The 21,318-nt window shown below is 41.0% G+C and overlaps 1 protein-coding gene across 1 annotated transcript in view; it reads left to right on the top strand.

The window, feature by feature from the left end:
• BBS9 (Bardet-Biedl syndrome 9) overlaps nt 1-21,318 on the top strand; it is a 546,484-nt gene that overhangs the window by 425,013 nt on the left and 100,153 nt on the right. The window contains exon 20 of the mRNA XM_055119377.1: nt 2,826-3,008. Coding sequence (XP_054975352.1) covers nt 2,826-3,008 — 183 coding nt within the window. The remainder of the gene's footprint in view (nt 1-2,825; nt 3,009-21,318) is intronic.

A 21,318-nucleotide genomic window follows, 5' to 3' on the forward strand; every position in this document is an offset into this window, starting at 1 on the left:
ATGGTGCTCCTTGTTTTTGATGTAATGTTATTCTAAGTGAGAAAAAAGTGGAACTTGAAATTGCCAGCATGAATTTGATTACTATGCATTGCCGGTTTTCAATGCAAGTAGAAGAATTTTTAACTCACGAGGTAATGAGCATTTTTCTCTATGCATGTGCGTGCTCCACTGCCCGCATTGACTTCCCTTACAAATTCAAGTGGAAAAATACAATGATTTTAAAAAGAAAAAAAAAATCCCAGAGAAACACAGGGCATTAGAGCAGTCAGGGAGAACACTCTACCCGGACAGCTGGGAGCCCGTGCCCAGGGCGGAGCGACTCTCTTACGCTCACTCTGTGGACGTGACTGTTAAGGAGGGATCATGCCTCGTATGTCACAGTGAAAATGTGAGGATTGAAGGCACAAATACCTGGGTGGATGGAGAGGAATGCCAGTCATGCAGTCTGTGCTCAATTAATTGGAGGAATTATTATTGATCACACATTGGCGCTTTGGTGGCGGAGGTGGTGCCATAACTTTGTATGTCTAAAGCACAAATATTAATGCTTATGGGAACCATGTTGGCTCTTTAAGAAAAAAAACACCTAGTCATGTTAATGTCATTTATAGTCCACTGGGTCATTCTGCATTGTCAAAACCCACCTCCTTGACCTGTTTTCCTTTCTCCATTCTGAATTCTCTGAAGGTCAGGATTCAGTCTGTCCATTGAACTCCCTTCTGCTGCTTCCTGCAAATTCTTGCACGTACCTGGCACCGCAGTAGGTGTTTATGACCTTGATCTTCATGTGTACTGGGCTTTCTCACAATAACCATCTGTGTTCTAATATTGTCCCCACAGTGAGGCTGAATTGGGACGATTCACAGGAAGAAAAAGAATATAAATGTAAATATAACAGGAGTCGGTTGTAATCATGGTGGGGTGGGGTAGCAGACGAGTCCAGGTGGTTTGCTTTAAGTAAAGTGGCCTCTCTCCGTCTCTTTGAAGATGCTTCTTGAAGTAAAGGGCAAGGGATGAGTTCCGAGCCTCATTTGACTGAAAGAGGCCCCAGGGATATGAACTCAGGCCCATAGTAATCTATTCTTTTGCTAACTTCTTTCACACTTACTTTCTGTTCGACACAATTAGGGCATTATTACAGTAATGTTTCTTTCCACTAATTTGTTGTGCATGTGTGTTTCTTGTATGCCAAATTATAATCTCCTCATGGTTATTTGATGTCACCTACTTGTCTGGACCATAAGTGAAACATGGTATGAGGCACATGATAAGCAGTGCACTTTCTCAATTCCCGTCTGTGGTCCAAGCTCCTGGAGTGCTTTGACCCGCTGCGTTCTGATTCCCTTTCAGTCATTCCTGCTGGCCCCCACACCAAGCAGCTGAGATTCCTTGTTTGTCTGGCACTGCCAACCAAGTACCTTCTGCTGTTTTCTCTTTCCTTAACATGGATTTCTCATTCTGTAGTTTTCAGACACTCCGAGAATGAGTCCCTATATAGTCCTCTCCTTGTGTGGAATTTGAGAGACTATGTAGCTGGATACTCCTTGTCTGAGTGAAGTTTTTTTTGGTTTTTTGTTTTTTTTTATTTTGAGCAAGCCCTTTTTTTTAAATTTATTTTATTCTTTAATTAGTGAATCACCATGAGAGTACAGATACAGATTCACACATTTACCAGTGTCACTGGGCCACTAAATTCATCACCCAGTGAATTATCTGCAGGAGCTGCTGACTCTTCTCAGAGCTCTAGTACCTCAAGCTGGCTGTGACCAGCAAGATGACTCCCGGGCTCCTGGCCTTTGCTGCCCCTGCTCTGGGGAACTATCAGACAAGTGGAGCCTCTGGGCCAGTCAGTTCGTTACTTTTTTTTTTCTTTTTGTATCACACCCGGCAATGCACAGGGGTTACTCCTAGCTCTGCACTCAGGAATTACTCCTGGCGGTGCTCAGGGGACCATATGGGATGCTGGGAATCGAACCCGGGTTGGCTGTGTGCAAGGCAAACAGCCTACCCTCTGTGCTATTGCTCCAGCCCAGTTCATTACTTTTAATGAGCACGAACTTTGCCAAGATATTGAAATACCAATGGTCAGTCTTGGATGTTCTGTTCAATTGTTACTTTAGTTTCTGCCCCCCTCACCCCCCAAGATTATTCAAGAGAGTGGATAATAAAAAGTTCACCACACTCTTGCCAGTTTTACCCTAAGTGGATTTGCAAAGTTAACAGGACCTGAACTTTTTTTCCCTTCTTCCTTCAGATCCCTATGGACTGATGCGTGACCTTCAAGTCAAATTACCTCACTGGCCCAATATTTGAGTGTCATCTGTGGGATATGGTAAATGGTGTCCATACCCATGCCATATCATGTGCAAATAGTCATACTCGAAGTAAGACAGTATTTTTCTGAAAAGGGTGTAACAAGTCATTATTTTAACTTTCATGACCAGTGCACTATTTTGTTAGGAATTTTGTAAGCGATCTCAGAGGCTGTAGTAAGATTGTAATGATTGTTAGGGGTCACTTGGATCATCGTATGTTAGACGGTCACTCCAGGATGAAGCAGACACAGAACAATGTCCCTACTAAGTTGATTTTTGTAGCGATTTTTCATCTCCTGACCATATGGATTTGGAATTATTTGGGGCCTTTTTCTAAATAAAGAATGAGCAGATGAATGATAACTCTTTGATTACTCAGCATAGCCAGTGTTTGTGGAAGACAAAGTCCATCAAGTTATTTCAAAGAAAAACAAGAGTGTGCCAAATGTAATTTGTTGAGGACTCGAGAATTGTGAAATTACCCCTAACTGAAGTTTGTCTTTTCTGCAGGTAATTGCTCTAGCAGATGCTGTCGAGGAGAACCAAGACAATCTGCTGCGGTCCTTCAGCCGCCTGAAGAGCGCCACCCGTCTGGTGGTCCTGCTTGTCGGGCTGTGGCAGAAGCTCAGTGCCGACCAGGTCGCCATTCTGGAGGCGGCATTGCTCCCCCTGCAGCAGGAGTCCCAGGAACTGGTAAGGCCCCACCAGCCTGTGGTGATCACCTGCCAGAGCTGTGGAAAAGGATTTTGGTGTTAGGGAGATAAAAACTTGCTATCATGGGGTTGGAGCGATAACACAGCAGGTAGGTGTTTTTGCCTTGCATGCAGCCGACCTGGGTTTGATTCCCGGCATCCCATATGGTCCCCTGAGCACTGTCAGGAGTAATTCCTGAGTGCAGAGCCAGGAGTAACCCCTGTGTATCGCCGGGTAAGACCTAAAAGGCAAAAAAAAAAAAATGCTATTGTGTTTTCTGAGGCATAAAGAGAGGGTGGTTTTGCTTGCTTTTTTTTTTCTATTTCTTTTAACTACTATAAAGATGTCCAGTAAAGTCTTATTTTTTAGAGGTATTTTAAAAATAGGTACATAATCTGCTTTTAGGTGATCTATCTTTTTTATGGGCTCTCCAGTCACATAAAAGCCAGGGAAATAGCCATTTGAAAGTCCATATTATGACTGTGTGCTTTCAGATTAGCTAACCCTTCCCTTTTCCACCAGAGAAAACAGCTTAGTCATTTTTATTTTCTCAGCATTCTTAAATTTAAGAGTGACATCAAGGGTTATAGAAAACTGAGACTGCTTTGCCATGGGATATTTTGGCTTATGTTTATGGTTCTATATCTTTTGTTTATAAACTTTTCCTCTCAACCTTTTGAATAGGTAGCTCAGAACAGAAAGAGAAAATGAGGATTGGTGTTTGAGTTTTTAATTTAATCATTGAAATAAAAAACATCTCAGATCCCTTCAATTGTAGAGGTGTATAGAATCTCCAAATACCATTTTGGGGGAACATTTTATGTTTTTATTTACAAAGGAATAACATTCTTGGAAATTAGAGTAACTTGAACTTACTGTTTATGCAAGAAAAAAGTTCAAATTCATTTTTGAGCATGGTACAAAAAAGAATAGAACTAACAATTTTGGTTAGTTTTAGTTCTAGGTGAGGTGCAAGGAGCTACATGAAGCATTTCACTGGATTGTATGATTTAAACATAAACATTACCCACTGCAGTCATTAGAACATGGCCTCATCTTCAATGTGCACATGGGAGAGAGATTCTGAGCGAAGTGCTTTTCTGAAGCCACATGCTAGAGCCAGGTTTTAGATTCAGGTTTTTCTACTCCTAAGAAATGTGTCCCTCACCAGTACAGTGTATTTCATAAATAAAATTTGGGACAGGGTTAGGTAAATCAGAAGTTGTGTCCATTAAATCTAATTTTCAAATTTGAAAAAAAAATCAAACCATGTGCTCTCTCTTAAACAAGATAGTAACAAACAAGTAGGTTAAAAAAAATCTTTTTGTAGAAAGGAGAGGGGTCCTCCCAAACAGTGCTCAGGAGGGCCAGGGACCTCTGTGCCTTTCTCTGCTAAGTGAACTGTCAGGAGCACAGCTGCCGGGATGTGAGGCTGCTTGGGCTCTGCAGTGCTGAAGGTGCCTGGGTCACGCCTGCTGATGCTGGGAGCCTCCAGGGCCACTTCTGGAGATCCTAGGGGACCTTGTGGCATTGGGTGTCAAACTGGGGCCCACTACATGTGAAGCAAGCACCCGAACCTCTGTGCTGTCTTTGACTCTAAAGTATACATTTTTCTTTGCTTGAAATGCATACAAAGTTGATCTTTAACAAGCTTGAAATGGAGAGTTGGCAGAATAGGTCGTCAGGGAGCCTGAGTTCAAACCTTGACGCTGCACAGGCCCACAGCTGTGACTTTGAGCAAAGCTCCTGCACAGAGCAGAGAGTGTCACTGGACCCAGTACTGAACTGTCTGGCCCAGTGAGCCAAGTATCACTAATCATGGCCCCAGACCCATGGAGCTCTGCCTGAGCCCCCAGCACCCCCCCAAAAAATCCCAAAAAATACAAGACAAACTGTCAGTGTAGCACTGTATCACTGTCATCTCGTTGCTCATCGCTTTGCACCAGTAACACCTCCATTAGTGAGGCTTGTTGTTACTATTTTTGGCATATCGAATATGCCACGGGTAGCTTGCCAGGCTCTGCCGTGTGGGCGGGACACTCTCGGTAGCTTGCCGGGCTCTCCAAGAGGGGCAGAGGAATTAAACCCGGGTCGGCCACGTGCAAGGCAAACGCCCTACCGACTGAGCTATTCCTCTAGCCCACAAGACAAACAAAAAGCTCAAAACAGAGCCACTGTATTAATAGAAAATGATATCATTAAAGAATGATGGTGATTGTTCCAATTCTTTGAAATTAAGATTCAGTACTGAAAAGGTGTGTGAGAGGCTTGAGAGGTAGGGCCAGGGCTAAGGTGCTTGTATTACATGCAGTTCTGCCTGTCTTGTTTCATTAGTGACTGCAGTAGACATAATCAATAGACATATCTTCTATTCCACCAAATTCAGAACACAGCCACAAACATTTGTCCCTGTGCATTTTAGGTTCCAGCCCTGGCACCACCTCTGGTCCTCCAAGTCCAACAGGAGGAAGCCTTGAGTGCAGAGCCAGGAGTAAACCTAGAGCACCTCAGGGTGTGGCCAGCCATCTCTTACATAGGGTCCACTGCAAAATAAAAATGCAGGTACCTTGTTCCAAAGAAGTCGGGAAAAGTGCTAACATACTTGTAAAAGCAGGCATCCAAAATATTGTTATATAGAAAAATCAAATATGTCTAATTGCTAACATGGATATTACTATTCATCCTTACAATTTGTGTACCTAGCCTTAATAGAAATTTGAGCATTAACTCATATGTAAAGTCACCAAAATTATGCCTTTTGTGACTGACAGCTCATGCATATCTGCGTGTTTCTTTCTCAGGAAAGAACTGTGGACTGCTTCAGAGGACTTAACTCTCTTTATTTCATTTCTTGATAATGTAAACACCTCCCAACACTCTATAGCTCTGGCTCACCAATCAGGGAGGAAAGAAGGAAAAGAGAAAGAGCTCCATGCCACTCATCTTTCCTTTTCCTTCTCTATTTTCAGCAGAAGTAGCTGAGTGAGCTGGGGAAGGAACAGGAGTAAGAGGGTCCCCATGGACTTCCTTATTCACGGTGTTTTGCGTCTACAAATCTCTCTTCAGTCAGAACAAATGCTGGTTTAGATGGAAAGCCACTTTGAGCTGTCAGTGCCCCTGGGTCAGCCTGCGTATAAAATTCCTTCCATGTGGTTGGGTCTCTGAGCTCCTGAAACCTGGGCTTCCTGAGCTGCTGGGGTTGCAGGGCTTGGGGCAGAAAGGAGGGAAGCTGCATCTCCCCTTCTCACAAGCACAGCTTTCCCTTTCTGGAGGCCTTCACCTACAGAAAGTAAATGCAGCGGTGTGGTTACACCAAGCGACTGAAGATGGCCAGAACAAACCTGCAGGGCCAGGCGGGTCCCTGTTGGACCACATGCCTTTTGGTCTCCTCACATCGTCTCCGAGCATGGTCAGACCCAAAAGAAGATACTTCTTAGAAGTGGAGATTCTTCAGGATAGCATCTGAGTCCTAAGTGAGATCCTGATCTTTCAACTTGGGATATTGGAAAGCAGCAGATTTTGCTGGGAATATATAAGCATGTTCATCCCTATAGGCAGGTGGATGGATCTTAACATCACAAAAGCCCCTTTCTAGTCTTCCTCAGCTTTCTTTGTCATCATACCTCCCAAGACTTGTAGTGGCTAGTCTTTTGGCTCTCTTAATATGGTGTGATGAGAAGGTGTATGTATTCTTTGTGTCTGTTGAATCATTAATGAAACAAGACATTTGACAAAAACATAACTTGGAGAAGAATAAATAAATAAAGACATTTTATAACAGCATGTTATGCTCTTCATCTTTAATTAGGTTGTGGTATTCACTTTGGACTTATACTGTTGAGACAGCTTATATATCTTGAGAAGAAAGGAATCCTTTTTCATTCTTTAAGACGTACGCATGCAGTATGTGGTTTTGACATGCTAGTTCACAGTCCCCCACATTATGCCTTTAGACCTCACAAATAAATGTTATGTGATGGGTATCCCACTGAGATGTGAAAATGAAGTACGCGGACTTGAAATAACTTGGAAAGAGGGTGAGTCCGGGAAGAAAAGCGTCTCTGACCAGAACATAGGAAATACATCCCATATTGAAGTTATTATAATACCGCAAAAATCTGAATGTAATTTAAATGGTTTGGTTAAGGGTGGATGGTAAAGTACATGTGTGAGGGGGAGAATTTTAGACATGTGGACGATATTTTCAGAGGAGAATCTCAGTGCAAGGTCAGATGTTCCCACAAGTATCAGAGATAGGAGAGAGTTTTTATGCAGTGTTTTACTTATATTGCAAATGGCCATGCATCATGGTTGATTGTATTGCTAGTGTGCATGTATCACAGGCATGCTGAATGCCATATTCAGTGCTAGAATATTTTATTTTTCTTCATGGCAACAAATTCACAAAGCAAAAATATTTACAATTTTATTATTTTAATATTACTTTTCATAAAAGTAATATTTTTTGCACTATATTATTATTTTCTTTTAAATGCCAGTGCCTGGGCTGGAGAAATAATACAGAGGGTAGGTGGCTTGCCTTAAATGTGGCCAATCTGGGTTTGATCCCCAGAATTGAAAGTGGATCCCCACTCCCACCAAGAGTGATCCCTTAACACATCCTGGAGGAAGCCCTGAGAACTTCAGGGTGTGGCTCAAAACACCCAAACCAAACAAGCAGAAATGCCATCCCATTTAATAGAAATCATTATGGTGGCAGGTGTCAAATGTCTCTATGGTAATTTTATTTTCACTTTTACTACTTTTTAAAACTATTTTGAGGCAAGTAAATGGTGCTATTGTGGACTATTATATATAACAGTCAAAGGTGATTGAAGTCATATATGCTTAATGCATTTTTGTAGGGATATTTCCTTTCACTGTAAGAAAAACATTGAATGTTCTATTTGGCCTCGCCAAAAAGGGCACTTAAACTCACTTCCACCAGTGGATTTTGATAATGTAGTATTGTTCTGACCTTTGCATTCTGATTATAGAGAAGCTTTGTGTAAAATATTTGGTTATAGAGGAAACGCTTTTAGTTTCTCCCCATTGAGAATGATGTTTGCTGTGGGCTTGTGGTAGATGTCTTTGTATTGAGGAAAGTTCCTTCAATGCCCATTTTGCTGAGAGTCTTCATCTCAAACAGCTGCTGGATCTTGTCAAATGCTTTCTCTGTATCTACTGATATGGTCATCTGGTGCTTATCTTTTCTTTTATTGATATGATGGATTATGTTGATTGACTTGTGAATGATAAACCATCCTTGCATCCCCGGATGAATCCTACTTAGTCATGGTGTATGATCTTTTTCATGAGTCATTGGATTCTGTTTGCTAGGATTTTGTTGAGGATGCAACACAGTTTGCATTTGTGTTCATCAGGAATATCATCTTGTAATTCTCTTTCGTTGTGGTATCTCTGTCTGCTTTTGGTATCAGGGTGATATTTGCTTCATAGAAACTGTTTCGAAGTGTTTCTGATTCTTCAATTTCCTGGAAAAGCTTAAAGAGGATTGGGAGTAAGTCCTCTTTAAAGACTTAAAAGAATTAACTAGTGAATTTATCTGGGCCAGGACTTTTGTTTGGGGAATACTTTATATTACCTTTTCAATTTCCTGATAGATTAGTTCAGGTACCCCAGTCTTTTTGGTTCAGCCATGGGAGGCTATACGAATCCAGGAATTTGTCCATTTCCTCAAGATTTTCTTGTTTTGTGGCATAAAGATTCTCAAACTAATCTCTGAGGATCCTTTGAATTTCTGTAGTTTCTGTTGTGATGTTCCCCCTATTTGTTTCTGATTCGGTTTATTAGGGTTTTCTTTCTCTCTTTCTTTGTGAGTCTTGCTAGAGGTTTATTGATCTTGTTTATTTTCTCAGAGAACCAGCTCTTATTAATCTTTGGGATTGTTTTTTGGGCTTCCATCTCATTAATTTCTACTCTAAGTTTTATTATTTCCTTCCTCCTGCCTAGGTTGGGCTCCTTTTGTTGGTCATTCTCCAAGCTCTTAAGCTGTGAGGTTAGGTTACTTTGTATGGGCTCGCTCTTCCTTCCTGAGGAATGCTTGTAGAGCTATAAACTTTCCTCTGAACACAGCTTTTGCCATGTCCCATAAGTTCTGATAACTCAGGTCTTCAGTTTTGTTTGTTTCCAGGAATCTTTTAGTTTCCTCTTTGATTTCCTTTCTAAGCGCTTCATTGTTCAGTAATGAGCTGTTTAATTTCCAGGTGTTTTATTTGATTTTCTGTTTGGTGTGTGATTTACTTCTATTTTCAGCAAATTGTGGTCTGTGAAGATCGTTGATGCAGTCTCTATCTTCTTAATTTTATGGAGGTATGCTTTGTGACCCAGCATGTGGTTTATCCTGGTGAATGTCCCATGCACACCTGAAAAGAATGTGTGCAAGACAAGGTTGCCACCTCTTGCCACTCCTATTCAATATAGTACTGGAAGTTCTGGCCATAGTAGTTTGATTACACTGTAGCACTGTTCATCGATTTGCTCGAGTGGGCACAGTAACGTCTCCATTGTGAGACTTGTTTTTACTGTTTTTGGCATGTTTAATATGTCATGGGTAGCTTGCTGGGCTCTCCGAAATGAACAGAGGAATCAAACCCAGGTCTGCTGCATGCAAGGCAAATGCCCTACCCGCTGTGCTATTGCTCCAGTCCAGGCCATAGTAGTTAGGCAAGAAAAAGATATCAAGGGCATACAGATAGGAAAGAAAGAGGTCAAGCTATCACTATTTGCTGGTGATCTGATACTATGCTTAGAAAATCCTAAAGACTCTACAAAAAAGCTCCTAGAAAACATAGGTTTATATAGTAAAGTGGCAGGCTACAAAATCAACACTCAAAAGTCCATGGATTTCCTACATACAAATAATGAAAGAGAAGAAAGAGATATTTAAAAAAATCCCATTCACAATATTACCTCAGAAAATCAAGTACCTCGGAATCAGCTTAGTAAAGAGGTGAAGGACCTGTACAAAGAAAATTACAAAACACTGTCACTGTCATCCCGTTGCTCATCTATATGCTCGAGCAGGCACCAGTAACATCTCCATTGTGAGACTTGTTGTTACTGTTTTTGGCATATCAGATATGCCACAGGTAGCTTGCCACGTTCTGCCATGCAGGCATACTCACTAGAAATGGAGACACGTCCCCTGCTCATGGATAGGGAGGATTAACATTATCAAAATGGCAATACTGCCCAAAGCACTATACAGATTTAATGTGGTCCCTATCAGGATACCCATGACATTGTTCAAAGAAATAGACAAAACACTCCTTAAATTCATATGGAGCAGTAAACCCTCACGAATAGCTAAAGCAATCCTTGGAAAAAAGAAGACAGGTGGCATCACCTTCCCCAACATTAAACTGTACTACAAAACAGTAGTAATTAAAACAGCATGGTATTAGAATAGAGACAGACCCATGGACCAATGGAACGGAGTTGAATATTCTGTCACAGGCGCTCAAATATATGATCACTTAATCTTTGATAAAGGAGCAAGAAATGTGAAGTGGAGCAAGGAAAGCCCCTTCAGCAAGTGGTGCTGGGAAAACTGGACAACTACCTGCAAAAAATGAACTCAGACTTTTGCCTAACGCCAGGCACAAAAGTCAGATCAAAGTGGATGAAAGACCTCAATGTCAGACCTGAATCCATAAGGTACGTGGAGAAAAATGTAGGCATAACCCTCCATGACACTGAAGCTAAAAGCATAGAAATACCACTAACCAAGCAAGTGGAAACAAATATGAACAAATGGGACTACATGAAGCTAAGAAGCTTCTGCACCTCAAAAGAAACAGTAACCCAAATATAGAGAGAACCCATGGAATGGGAAAGAATATTTACCAAATACCCATCTGATAGGGGTTAATATCCAGGATGTACAAGACACTAGTAGAATTTTATAAGAAAGAAACCTCCAACCCCATCAAAAAATGGGGAAAAGAAATGAATAGAAGCTTTCTCAAAAAAGAAATACAAATGGCCAAAATCACAGGAAAAATTGCTCCACATTACTAATCATCAGGGAGTTGCAAATAGAAACAACAATGAAATACCATCTTACACCACAGAGACTGGCATACATCAAAAAGAACAAGAACAACCAGTGCTGGTGTGGATGTGGGGAGAAAGGGACACTCTTCCACTGTTTGTGGGAATGCCAACTGGTCCAGCCTTTTTGAAAAACAATATGGACATTCCTTCAAAAACTAGAAATTGAGCCTCCATCTGGTCCTGCAATACCATTTCTGGGAATATATTTGAAAGGTGCAATAAAGTACAGTAGAAATGACATCTGCACCTGTATGTTCATTGCAGCACTGTTTCCAATAGCTAGAATCTGGAAACAACCCAAGTGCCTGAGAACAGATCACTGGTTAAAGAAACTTTAGTATATCTATACAGTGGAATACTATGCAGCTGTTAGGAAAGAGGAAGTCATGAAATTTGCTTGTAAGTGGATTGTCATGGAGAGTATCATGCTAAGTGAAATGAGTCAGAAAGAGGGACAGACATAGAATGACTGCACTCATTTGGGGAATATAAAAATGACATAATGTGAGACTGACACCCAAGGACAATAGACACAAGGGCCAGGAGTATTGCTCCATAGTTGGAAGCCTATCTCATGAGCTGGTGGGAGAAGGCAACTGGAATAGAGAAGGGATCACTAAGTCAATGACAGTTGGAGGGGTAGTTCTGGATGGGAGACGTGTGCTGAAAGTAAGTAAAGGACCAAATGTGATGTCCTCTCAATATCTGTATTACAAACCATAATGCCCCAAAGTAGAGAGAGAGTATGGGGACAATTATCTGCCATAGAGGCAGTGGGAGGGCTGGGATGGGGGTGGGGGATACTGGGGGACATTGGTGGTGGAAAATGTGCACTGGTGGAGGGATGGGTGTTTGATCATTGTATGACTGAAACTCAAACATGAAAGCTTTGCAAGTGTATCTCATGGTGATTCCATTAAAAAAACCCCACAGTTAAGAGTCATCAAAATTAAATCAATAAAATGTTTGATCAGAATAATTGAATTTTCTATGCAGAATTAAAATTACCCCCCTTGATATGCTTAATTTCTATGGGAAATGCTGCTTCTCCTTAGGTTTGTGAGGGGCTTTAGGGCCCTACGGAGCCAGTGTGTTGCCGGGCTGAGTCAGAGAGGGAGTGCTTGCATTGACTTGCACACTTTCTCTTCTTCTGTGAGACTGTTTAAAGGCCAAAAACTGCAAAACTGTGCATACCCAGGGCACGTCTTTTATTCAGTCATTTGTTGGTTTATTGAATTTTTGATGAGCATACTGACTCAGGGATCATATTCCATGAATGCAGCATGTCTCCAACATACTCCTGTACGGACTGCCTTCAGCATTGCAAGCAAATTTATCTATTCCGCCATAAACCATTAACTTGTCTTGGCACCCTCTTGCCAAGTGTAACTAAATTATAGTTCAAATAGAGAAATGAAACAATATTGAAATTTTGGTTTCTCAGTCTCTTTCGCTGTATTTCTTCTGTTCAGTAGCCACAGGACAGTGCAGATTCAGAACATTTTCATCCCTGAAAAAGTGCTGCTACGTGAAATCAGCCATCTTTAAGAGGATTTTGTCAGTTAACAATTTCTGCACACTTTATCAAATGAACGGACATTGAATTGGATGCTCACAGTAAATCGTGCCAGGGTGCTTGCATGAGCAAGCCTTACTTCTCCTATTGCAGCATGAGCAAACCATGTGTGTGATAATCACTTTGAGGATTTTCTCTTAAGAACAGGGGTTTCCTGGAGTGATTGAAGCGTTCCTGTAGAGAGAAGGAAGACGACTGGCACACATGTCACTCTTCCCACTTCAGAGAGCTTTGGTGAACATCGGATCATTGTGAATCATTTCCTATAGCACTTACACATGGTCTCAGAGCCTTCTGAACAAAGACTTCTAATACTCACTGTCACCTGAAATAGGTGTATGGTTGAGCCCTTTACCCTTCTTGATCTCTGTAAAAAATCTGCTCATTTTCCTAGTGAGCAACTGGAATGGTTCAGTCTTTTTTTTAATTTTTAATTTTTTTAAATGAATCACCATGAGATACAGTTACAGACTTAACAAATTTTCGTAATTACATTTCAGTCATACAATGATCAAGTACCCATCCCTCCACCAGTGCCCATTCTCCACCACTACTGTGCCCACTATCTACTGGTTTAGATTCTTTACCATAAAATGCAGTGGATGGCAAGGAGCAGTTTTATATTTTCCATTGACTGTCTCAGCTACCGCTCTGCATGCCCCTGTGCATTCCCACTGAGCCCATGGGGGTCTCTCAGTTCCAGATAAACAGGGCCCTAATATAGGGACCTGCTGACCTCAGTCATGGAGTTGGAAGGAGTACTGACACATTACATAGAATCTTCTCTTGACTTCCCTTTCCTTTCAAAGTTCATTCCATTAAATATCCCTTATAGATGTTAGGTCTTACCTGAAAATTTTTTTAGCTTTTGGGGTGGTACTTTTTGTGTTTATTTGACTTGTATTATCTGTTTATTTTGTAACATTTTAATTGAAACACTGTGAGATACGTAGTTACATAGTTGTTCATGATTGGGTTTCATCACACAATGTTCTTCACACAATGTTCTAACACCATTCCCTTCACCAGTGTACATTTTCTCCCACAGTATCCCCAGTTACCCTCCTTCCACTGCTCCACCTCCAGTCTGCCTCTATGGCAGGCACTTCTCTCTCTCGCTCTCTCTCGCGCTCTCTCTCTCTCTCTCTCTCTCTCGCTCTCTCTCTCTCTCGCTCTCTCTCGCTCTCGTTCTCTCTCTCTCTCTCTCTCTCTCTCTCTTCCTCTCTCTCTCTCCCCCCCTCCTCACACTCTCTCTCCCTCTCCCCACCTCCAGCCTCTTTTGACATTATGGTTGCAGTATAGGTACTGAAAGGTTATCATGTATATCCTTTTTTTTTTTTTTGGTATTGCTTCTGAGTTAACTTCCCTCAGTTGAACTTTCTGTACCCCTGGGTAAGCTATGATGGAAATTTACATCTACTGGAGAAGGATATTTGGACTTTTTGCCTTAATTTTTGATTATTTCTTTTACAAACTGATACGGAAAGAGAAACTTATTTTTAACATGTTCAGTATGGCTCATGTGAGACAACAGATGTTAATAATAGGAAACTCCATTGTGTAGAGGAATTATCAAGACTCAGTTGCAAGGCCTTAGGACTTGTGCGTCACAGGTCACATCTCATTCGAGGGCCATTGTGCCTCTGTCGGGGCTGAGTGATGACCGAGATGCTAATCACTACTGTTATTAACGACTTCTTCTCAAAAGGCAAACAAGAGGAGGAAGTCTCGTGCAGTATCAAGCCTGCCTTTAGGACTGTTAAAGTATCATCATAATTATAACTGTCTATGGGAACATTGCACAGAAAGTAAATATTTTGGCAATTCCCATGATCTTAGCCAACAAGATAAACATGAAAGAATTAGTTTCATGTTCATAATGGCCGCATGCTCTGTTGTTGCCAGTTAGATTCAGCTGACATTATATAATTGCACGGTATTTTTCCTTACCAGACATGAATAAAAGGCATCTCAGAACATTTTGTATTACTTCTTGCTATTTTAAAAAATGGAAATATATCAGAATGTATGCCAAATAGAAGAAAGTGTGCAAGTGGTGATGCGTAATTTTTTAACTCATACATAAGAAATAGGAAACATGTCTTCAATAGACATATTTAATATTATTTATATGCAATTTAATATAGAGGCTAAAGAAATGAACAAGAATTTATTAAGTGGCACTTCACTCTCACTACATGACACCTTTGTGGAAAAAAGTGTGACATAAAGAATTTACTAAATAAAATTCAAGCAATCACAGTAATGATGAGAATAAAGTGTGTCATGTCTTCATAATGCTTGCCACTTTGATCCTGTCCTGAAAGCATATAAATTCAGTTTCTGAAAATACCTTTACCACACCTAGTTTGGGTCTGCTAATGACAGATAGGATTTTTTAACTTACTTTTTATTAAGATACCATGATTTACAATACTCATAAAGTTAAGTTTTAGAAATACTATGTTTCAGCATCAGTCCCACCATTAGTGTCAACTTCCCTCTGCCAGTGTCCCCAGGATCCTTCCACCCCGAGCGTGATTCTTTGACAAGCACTTCTAAAAGTTTGATTCAAAGCAGTTGGATGTTTCTGGGCACTGCCTTTCTTGGGGAGTGTATGTGTGGGTACTGGCAGCACTCTGTTTAAAACCAGCATTTCCTCTGTGCAGTGGCCACATGTGGGTCCGCAGCCCTCAGTGCTGTCAGGTACTCTGGCCTGCTCGTCCTTATTGCAGCTGTTTCTGAAAGCCCCTTCTTGTTTACTATTCTAGCTGGCTTTCCACAGAGCAGCTTGATGGCCCATGTCGCTGGATTTTTGTTTCCTGAATGTGCTCATGAACTCACTTAATCTGTCCACATTTGTTTTTTTCCATGGTTCTCACATCCCTGCCCCAGCATCGGCTCTACTACAGACACTAATCCCTCGGTCCCACTGTGTCTTCTTTCTAAGTCTCTTGGTCCATGACTTCAAAGAGTGACTCTTCTTTTATCTAAAGAGCTGGCCTTCTGGGTGTTCAACTGTCTCTCCTGCAAGCCCGGGCTTGTGTTACTTTTTTTTCTTCACCAAAATAGTGTCCTCTGTTTACTCCTCCATCCACCCTCTTGAAGAGGAAGATCAATTTTCATTTCCTCCTTATTTACTTTGGCTTCCATGCTCTTGCAAATTTCACCTGGGGGTACAATGTAATTTACAATGCTTTAAAATGATCTTGGTGTTTGTCTCGTATTCCAATTAAGAGTGGGACAGATTATTCTAAATCTCCACAGAATGAAGGCAATTAAGCTTATAGTTGGATATCAGTATCTGTGTTTGCCTGGTACTCCATTTATTTTAATAATATTCACCCAATTACAGAGTCTCCAACAATAACAAACTTACCCTTTTTTGCAAGTAATCAGAAATGTGGGGATCTGAAGGAACAGAATTTTATCTGTACAGATGATAAAAGATGTAGTTGGGCTGATGGCTAGATCATCATGGTACACACATATGTATTTGTTTGCATATCCTGCCGTTAAAATCAGTAAGTACAAAAAATTTTCAATCTTACCAGTTCTGGGTGTCTGTAAATAAAATCATTGTCATATATACCTATACTAATTTTGTCAAATTTGGTAACAAGTAGTACCGACAGACACATAGCGAAAGAGACACAGCTGCCTATTTCTGATGTAGTATTTCCAGAGAGCTCTCTGGAAAATACAGGTCATAAAAGTAATCTAATACTTGGCACTAATAATCCAAGTTAATGCACTGACAGTAGTAAACTAAAGTCCATTTGGTACCACTGTGTTTATAATTATTAAATGCTAAAAGCAATCTAAATACAAATCTCTAGAAAACACAAACTTTGGAATATTTGTTCAATAGGACATTATGTCAAATTGGGGGTCAAATTTCTCTTTGAGCAAATGCTTAACTAACTGCATCCTTAGGCAAATTATGAAATTCTTTTAGCCCTGGTTTCCTTTTAGGGACAGTTGTGAATTAGACTAGACCCCAAGGTCTGATTTTGCCTAGAAGAAGCCACCTAGATTTCTTTTCACTTTATATTCTTACTGAACTAATAAACAAATGTTACTAAGAAAAATAACACTATTAAGAAGATAAATGAAAGTAACTTCCAGTGCTCCCTCATGAAGCCTACCTGCAGTCTGATGGAGACACAGTTGTTGCAGGGTCAAAAAGACTCATTTATTGAGATGGAAATCCCTGGCTTGAAGGTGGAAGCCCTATTCTGAGGTGGAAACCTCTGATTCTGAGGAGGAATAGGAGCCCCTGTTCTGAGGTGGAAACCCCGGGTTCTGTGGTAGAAGTCCCCACTTCTCAGGGAGAAGCCCGAATCCCAGATGGAAGTTCCCAGTTCTAAGGGGAAACTCCATTCCAAGGATCACCAGAGAGGCTCGATGCCTTTCCCAGTCAGTGCTCTGCATCAGCATCTGAGGAGATTCCTCTTCCCACGCCCCCCATGTTTCAGGGCTTTCTTTCCACTCTTTTTTTTTCTTTTAAAAATAATGTGAACTTCATTAGATTTATCTATCATCTACCATAAATGATCTTCTGAAACACAGAAACATCGAGTAAAATATACACATGCAATATTTTCCTTCACATTCTATTTCTTACACAGATTAGCTGAAAATTGCATGTTTGTTTGATGTCAATGATTTAGAATACACACGGAGTCTCCCTTACATGTCTTTACATCGTTTTCAAATTAAGACTATTGATATACAACTGTATATATCTAGGGACAGTGAGGGATGCTCGTGAGTAGTATTTAGTAGTATTGAGGTGTAGTAACTCTGTATGTCAATACCAAAATGTTCACAGTATTGTAATCATGTTACCTAATCTATAATAAAAATTTAATTACACATTAAAAAGTAAGTATTAATGTATGTCATCTGGAAGATGCAGCTGCTGCTGATGGTGTGGATGATGAGGTGTAAAATATTATTTTTAAAACTTGGTTATGTGTGTAACCTCCTGTGGAAAGTACTTGTCAAAGATGCTCAAATGGACTTTTTTGCTATTCTAGAGAATCCTGTGTTCTCTTTTGAACAGTATCTCTCTCTAAATTTTTAAATCTAAATTTTTGAATTTTTAAATCTCTGATCTCTCTAAATTTTTTGTGTCCAATGAAGTAACTGAAGTGATTGTGCATGAGACGTGAAGTTGAGGACAGTGGACCTGATTGCATGACTAGAGCCTCGGAACCAGTGGCTGTGAGATACTACTGACAATTCTATTTCAGAGATGGTAAAATTTGAGGAGAAAACGAGGTCTAGAAATAATGGAACATAACTCCATAGGGTCAAACAATTGTAATTAGTCTCTTTTTGATAAGGGATTTGTGAGTGATTTGAATTGAGGACAGGATGTTATAGAAAAAAGGCAAGGCTTTTCTCCATCTTGAAACAGTCATCCTTGACCAGAAGCAGATTTTACATAAATGGGAAAACCTTACCAGTTAGTGTCCTTGAAAGAGAAACCACAAATAAACTCTGAGGAGTAATAACAGTAGCGTCTCTGTTGCTATCATATTTAATCTGGTAGATTGCATAACATAATTAAGAACTGTGCAATTGTAAATGATGAGGTTTAGATTTCACTGATATGTCATTTATGAGAACTTCGGGAGCACAGATCTTCTCTCCCACTGAAGTCAAGAAGAATTTGTGGGCAAAATCACAGATATCATTAGCAGGAATAGGCTTCGCTTTCTGTGCTTAGGGTGGCGAAACTTTCCAACTCCCTCTGAAGTAGAATCTAATATCTGTGTTTTGAAGGCGGTGGTTATTTGCTGTTTGATGCACTGGGTCTGAATTCAAGGTCATAAATACTCTTTGTACAAATTTTAGCAATCTCAAAGTCACTAATTAGAAGAATGTCCCTATTTTCTAGAGAAAGGGGAGAATAGAGAGAGAGAGAGAGACAGAGACAGAGACAGAGACAGAGAGAGACAGAGACAGAGACAGAGAGATTGAGGGAGAGAATTCACTGTCACTGTCATCATCATCCCATTGCTCATCGATTTGTTCCAGCGGGCACCAGTAACGTCTCTCATTGTGAGACTTATTGTTACTGTTTTTGGCATATCCAATACGCACGGGTAGCTTTCCAGGCTCTGCCGCGCGGGCTCCATACTCTCGGTAGCTTGCCGGGCTCTGCGCGAGGGGCGGAGGATTCGAACACAGGTCAGTGGTGTGAAAGGTGAACGCCCAACCGTTACTTCCTACAATTCCAATAACTGTTAATAAAAATGAGCTTTTATTGCGCGTTATTCTAGCATTATGTTCTAGACTTTAGCTAAGAGCTTGAAATACAGTACTCTACTTAATTCTCATAGCAGTTTGTTTGCTTTCTGTGTTTTGGGCCAAACCTAGTGGTGCTGAGGGCTTAGTCCTGACTGCACTCAGGATCACTCACGCAGGCTCAGGGGACCCTGTGGGATGCCAGGGGTCGAACCTGGGTTGGCCTGTGTAAGGCAAATGTCTTATCCCCTATACTACTGCTAGGCCCCCTCATAACAATTTTGTAGTAATGGCTTTGAAGCAGATGCTGTTCCCTTGTGCCTTTTCACCTGCTGCCCTTCTGCTAGCTTCTGCCACTTTGCATATTCAGTTTTGTGTCTGAGGACCCTCCTGTGTGTCAGGGACTCTCTGCGCTCTGTGTTCTGTCAGTGACCGTTGACTGGTGGGAGCTGGTAGATTGAATGAGCTCAGCTCATTCATTCCTGTAGCTAGGGAAGTGGGGTTCCTGGCACACAGCCTCCGGAGCAGGATTGTGCCAAGGAGGTCTATTGGGCAGCACAGAGAGTGACACTCAGGGTTGTTTGCTCTTTCTCAGCACAGTGGCTAGGGCGTCGTTTGTCTTGCACGCAGCTGACCCAGGTTCGATTCCTCCTCCCCTCTCCGAGAGCCCAGCATCTACCAAGAGTATGGAGCCCGCACAGCAGAGCCTGGCAAGCTCCCCATGGCGTATTCAATATGCCAAAAACAGTAACTAGAAGTCTCACAATGGAAACTTTATTGGTGCCCGCTCAAGCAAATCAATGGACAACAGGACGACAGTGCTATAGTACGCCCTTCCCCATGTACCACTGGCACTTCTGAGGTCAGCTCTCAGATAAATTGCTGTTGCCCACATCTTTTCCTTGTGATCATGAATCTCCAAGGAAATATGCCCAAGGCTCCCCAGAAGGAAATAGCCAGATTTGAACCCAGACTCAGGGGGCCTCACCCAAATGAATGCTTCACTCAGTGGAAGACCTGTGAGCAAATGTTTATGCTAACGTGTCACACATCTCCAATTCAACTATTTTAACAAGGGTTGGTGTGACTTACATTTTGTCCTTATGTTACTCGTGCTGGACTCTACTGAAAAATGCTAACAAATTTAGTTGACTTGGAGTTTGCTTTCCACAGCACTGAATTGAAGTCAAATGATGTTACTGATTTTTGCACAGTAGTGATGGGAAGGAACTTGATCGACAAATATGGAGACCTCCCAGTCTCAGATAACCTTTATTAATCCACAGATAGTTTCCATGTTATTCTAGGAAGAGGAATAAAATGAATCAGTGGAATTGTTTCCATTAAAATGTGTTTGAATCATTCTCTTCCACCTGGTGGAGGGATGTAATCAATCACCATATGACTTAAATGCAACCATGAAAGTTCCTAAGTTTGTAACTGTACCTCACAGTGACTCACTAATTAAAAATTTAAAAAAAAAGAAAAAAGTTAATTTCAAATATTTGACATCATGTAAGACTATTTGCACTTATAAAATTATACAGGAAGAGTAACAAGCAAGTAAAAAAGATAATAAAAATTAATGATAATTCAAAATATATATATATATTTGAATCAATATATAGGAGAACTCCCAACACCACTTCTCACTTGTACCTGTTTATGCATTTTATTTTCTACACCATTGATTATTTTTACACATTCTGATATTACAATCCAAGTGCAAGCTACTTGAGACAGCAGACCCCATGCTTAGTTCTTAACTCTCTTGTTAGAGTCATAGGACTTGGTGCAATTTGAACCCTAAAGAATTTTTATTGTAGTAAAATTAATAAATTGGTGCTTGGAACCTAGCTCAAAGGAATGGAGTACAGACCTTGTGTGTGTTAGGCTCTGAGTTTGATTCTTGACACCACGTGACCCTCTGAGCACACCCTTGACACCACGTGACCCTCTGAGCACACCCAGGTATAATACCCTAGTGGCCTTGAAACTGAAACCCTGTCTGGGATGACTCAGCACCCTGGACCTGAACTCGGAGCTGCTGGCCCTACACCGCCGGGCTGAGTGTCACTGAGGTATATTGTGGCCTTGAGCACACTGGGTAAATGCCCATAAAATACAAATATCATGGATTTGACTGTAGAGACTCAAACTAGTCCTTTACTGTGTGGACAAAGATACATAAAACTTGAATCAGCATCCGATAAACAGATCAGCTCGCAGTGTTCAGCTTTGATGTGCCTGGTGCAAACTGCTCTTCTGGCCTCCCCAGCGTGCAGACGTCACCAACACCAAGTGATGTACAGCCTGTCATGCTGGATACCATTTCTCAGTGACTCTTCTCCAGATTTGAATTCTACGGAAAAGGAAGTAGAAATGGAAATTTCGTGC

Source organism: Sorex araneus, chromosome 1 (genome assembly GCF_027595985.1).
Source record: "Sorex araneus isolate mSorAra2 chromosome 1, mSorAra2.pri, whole genome shotgun sequence".
In the NCBI taxonomy this organism is placed as follows: domain Eukaryota; kingdom Metazoa; phylum Chordata; class Mammalia; order Eulipotyphla; family Soricidae; genus Sorex; species Sorex araneus.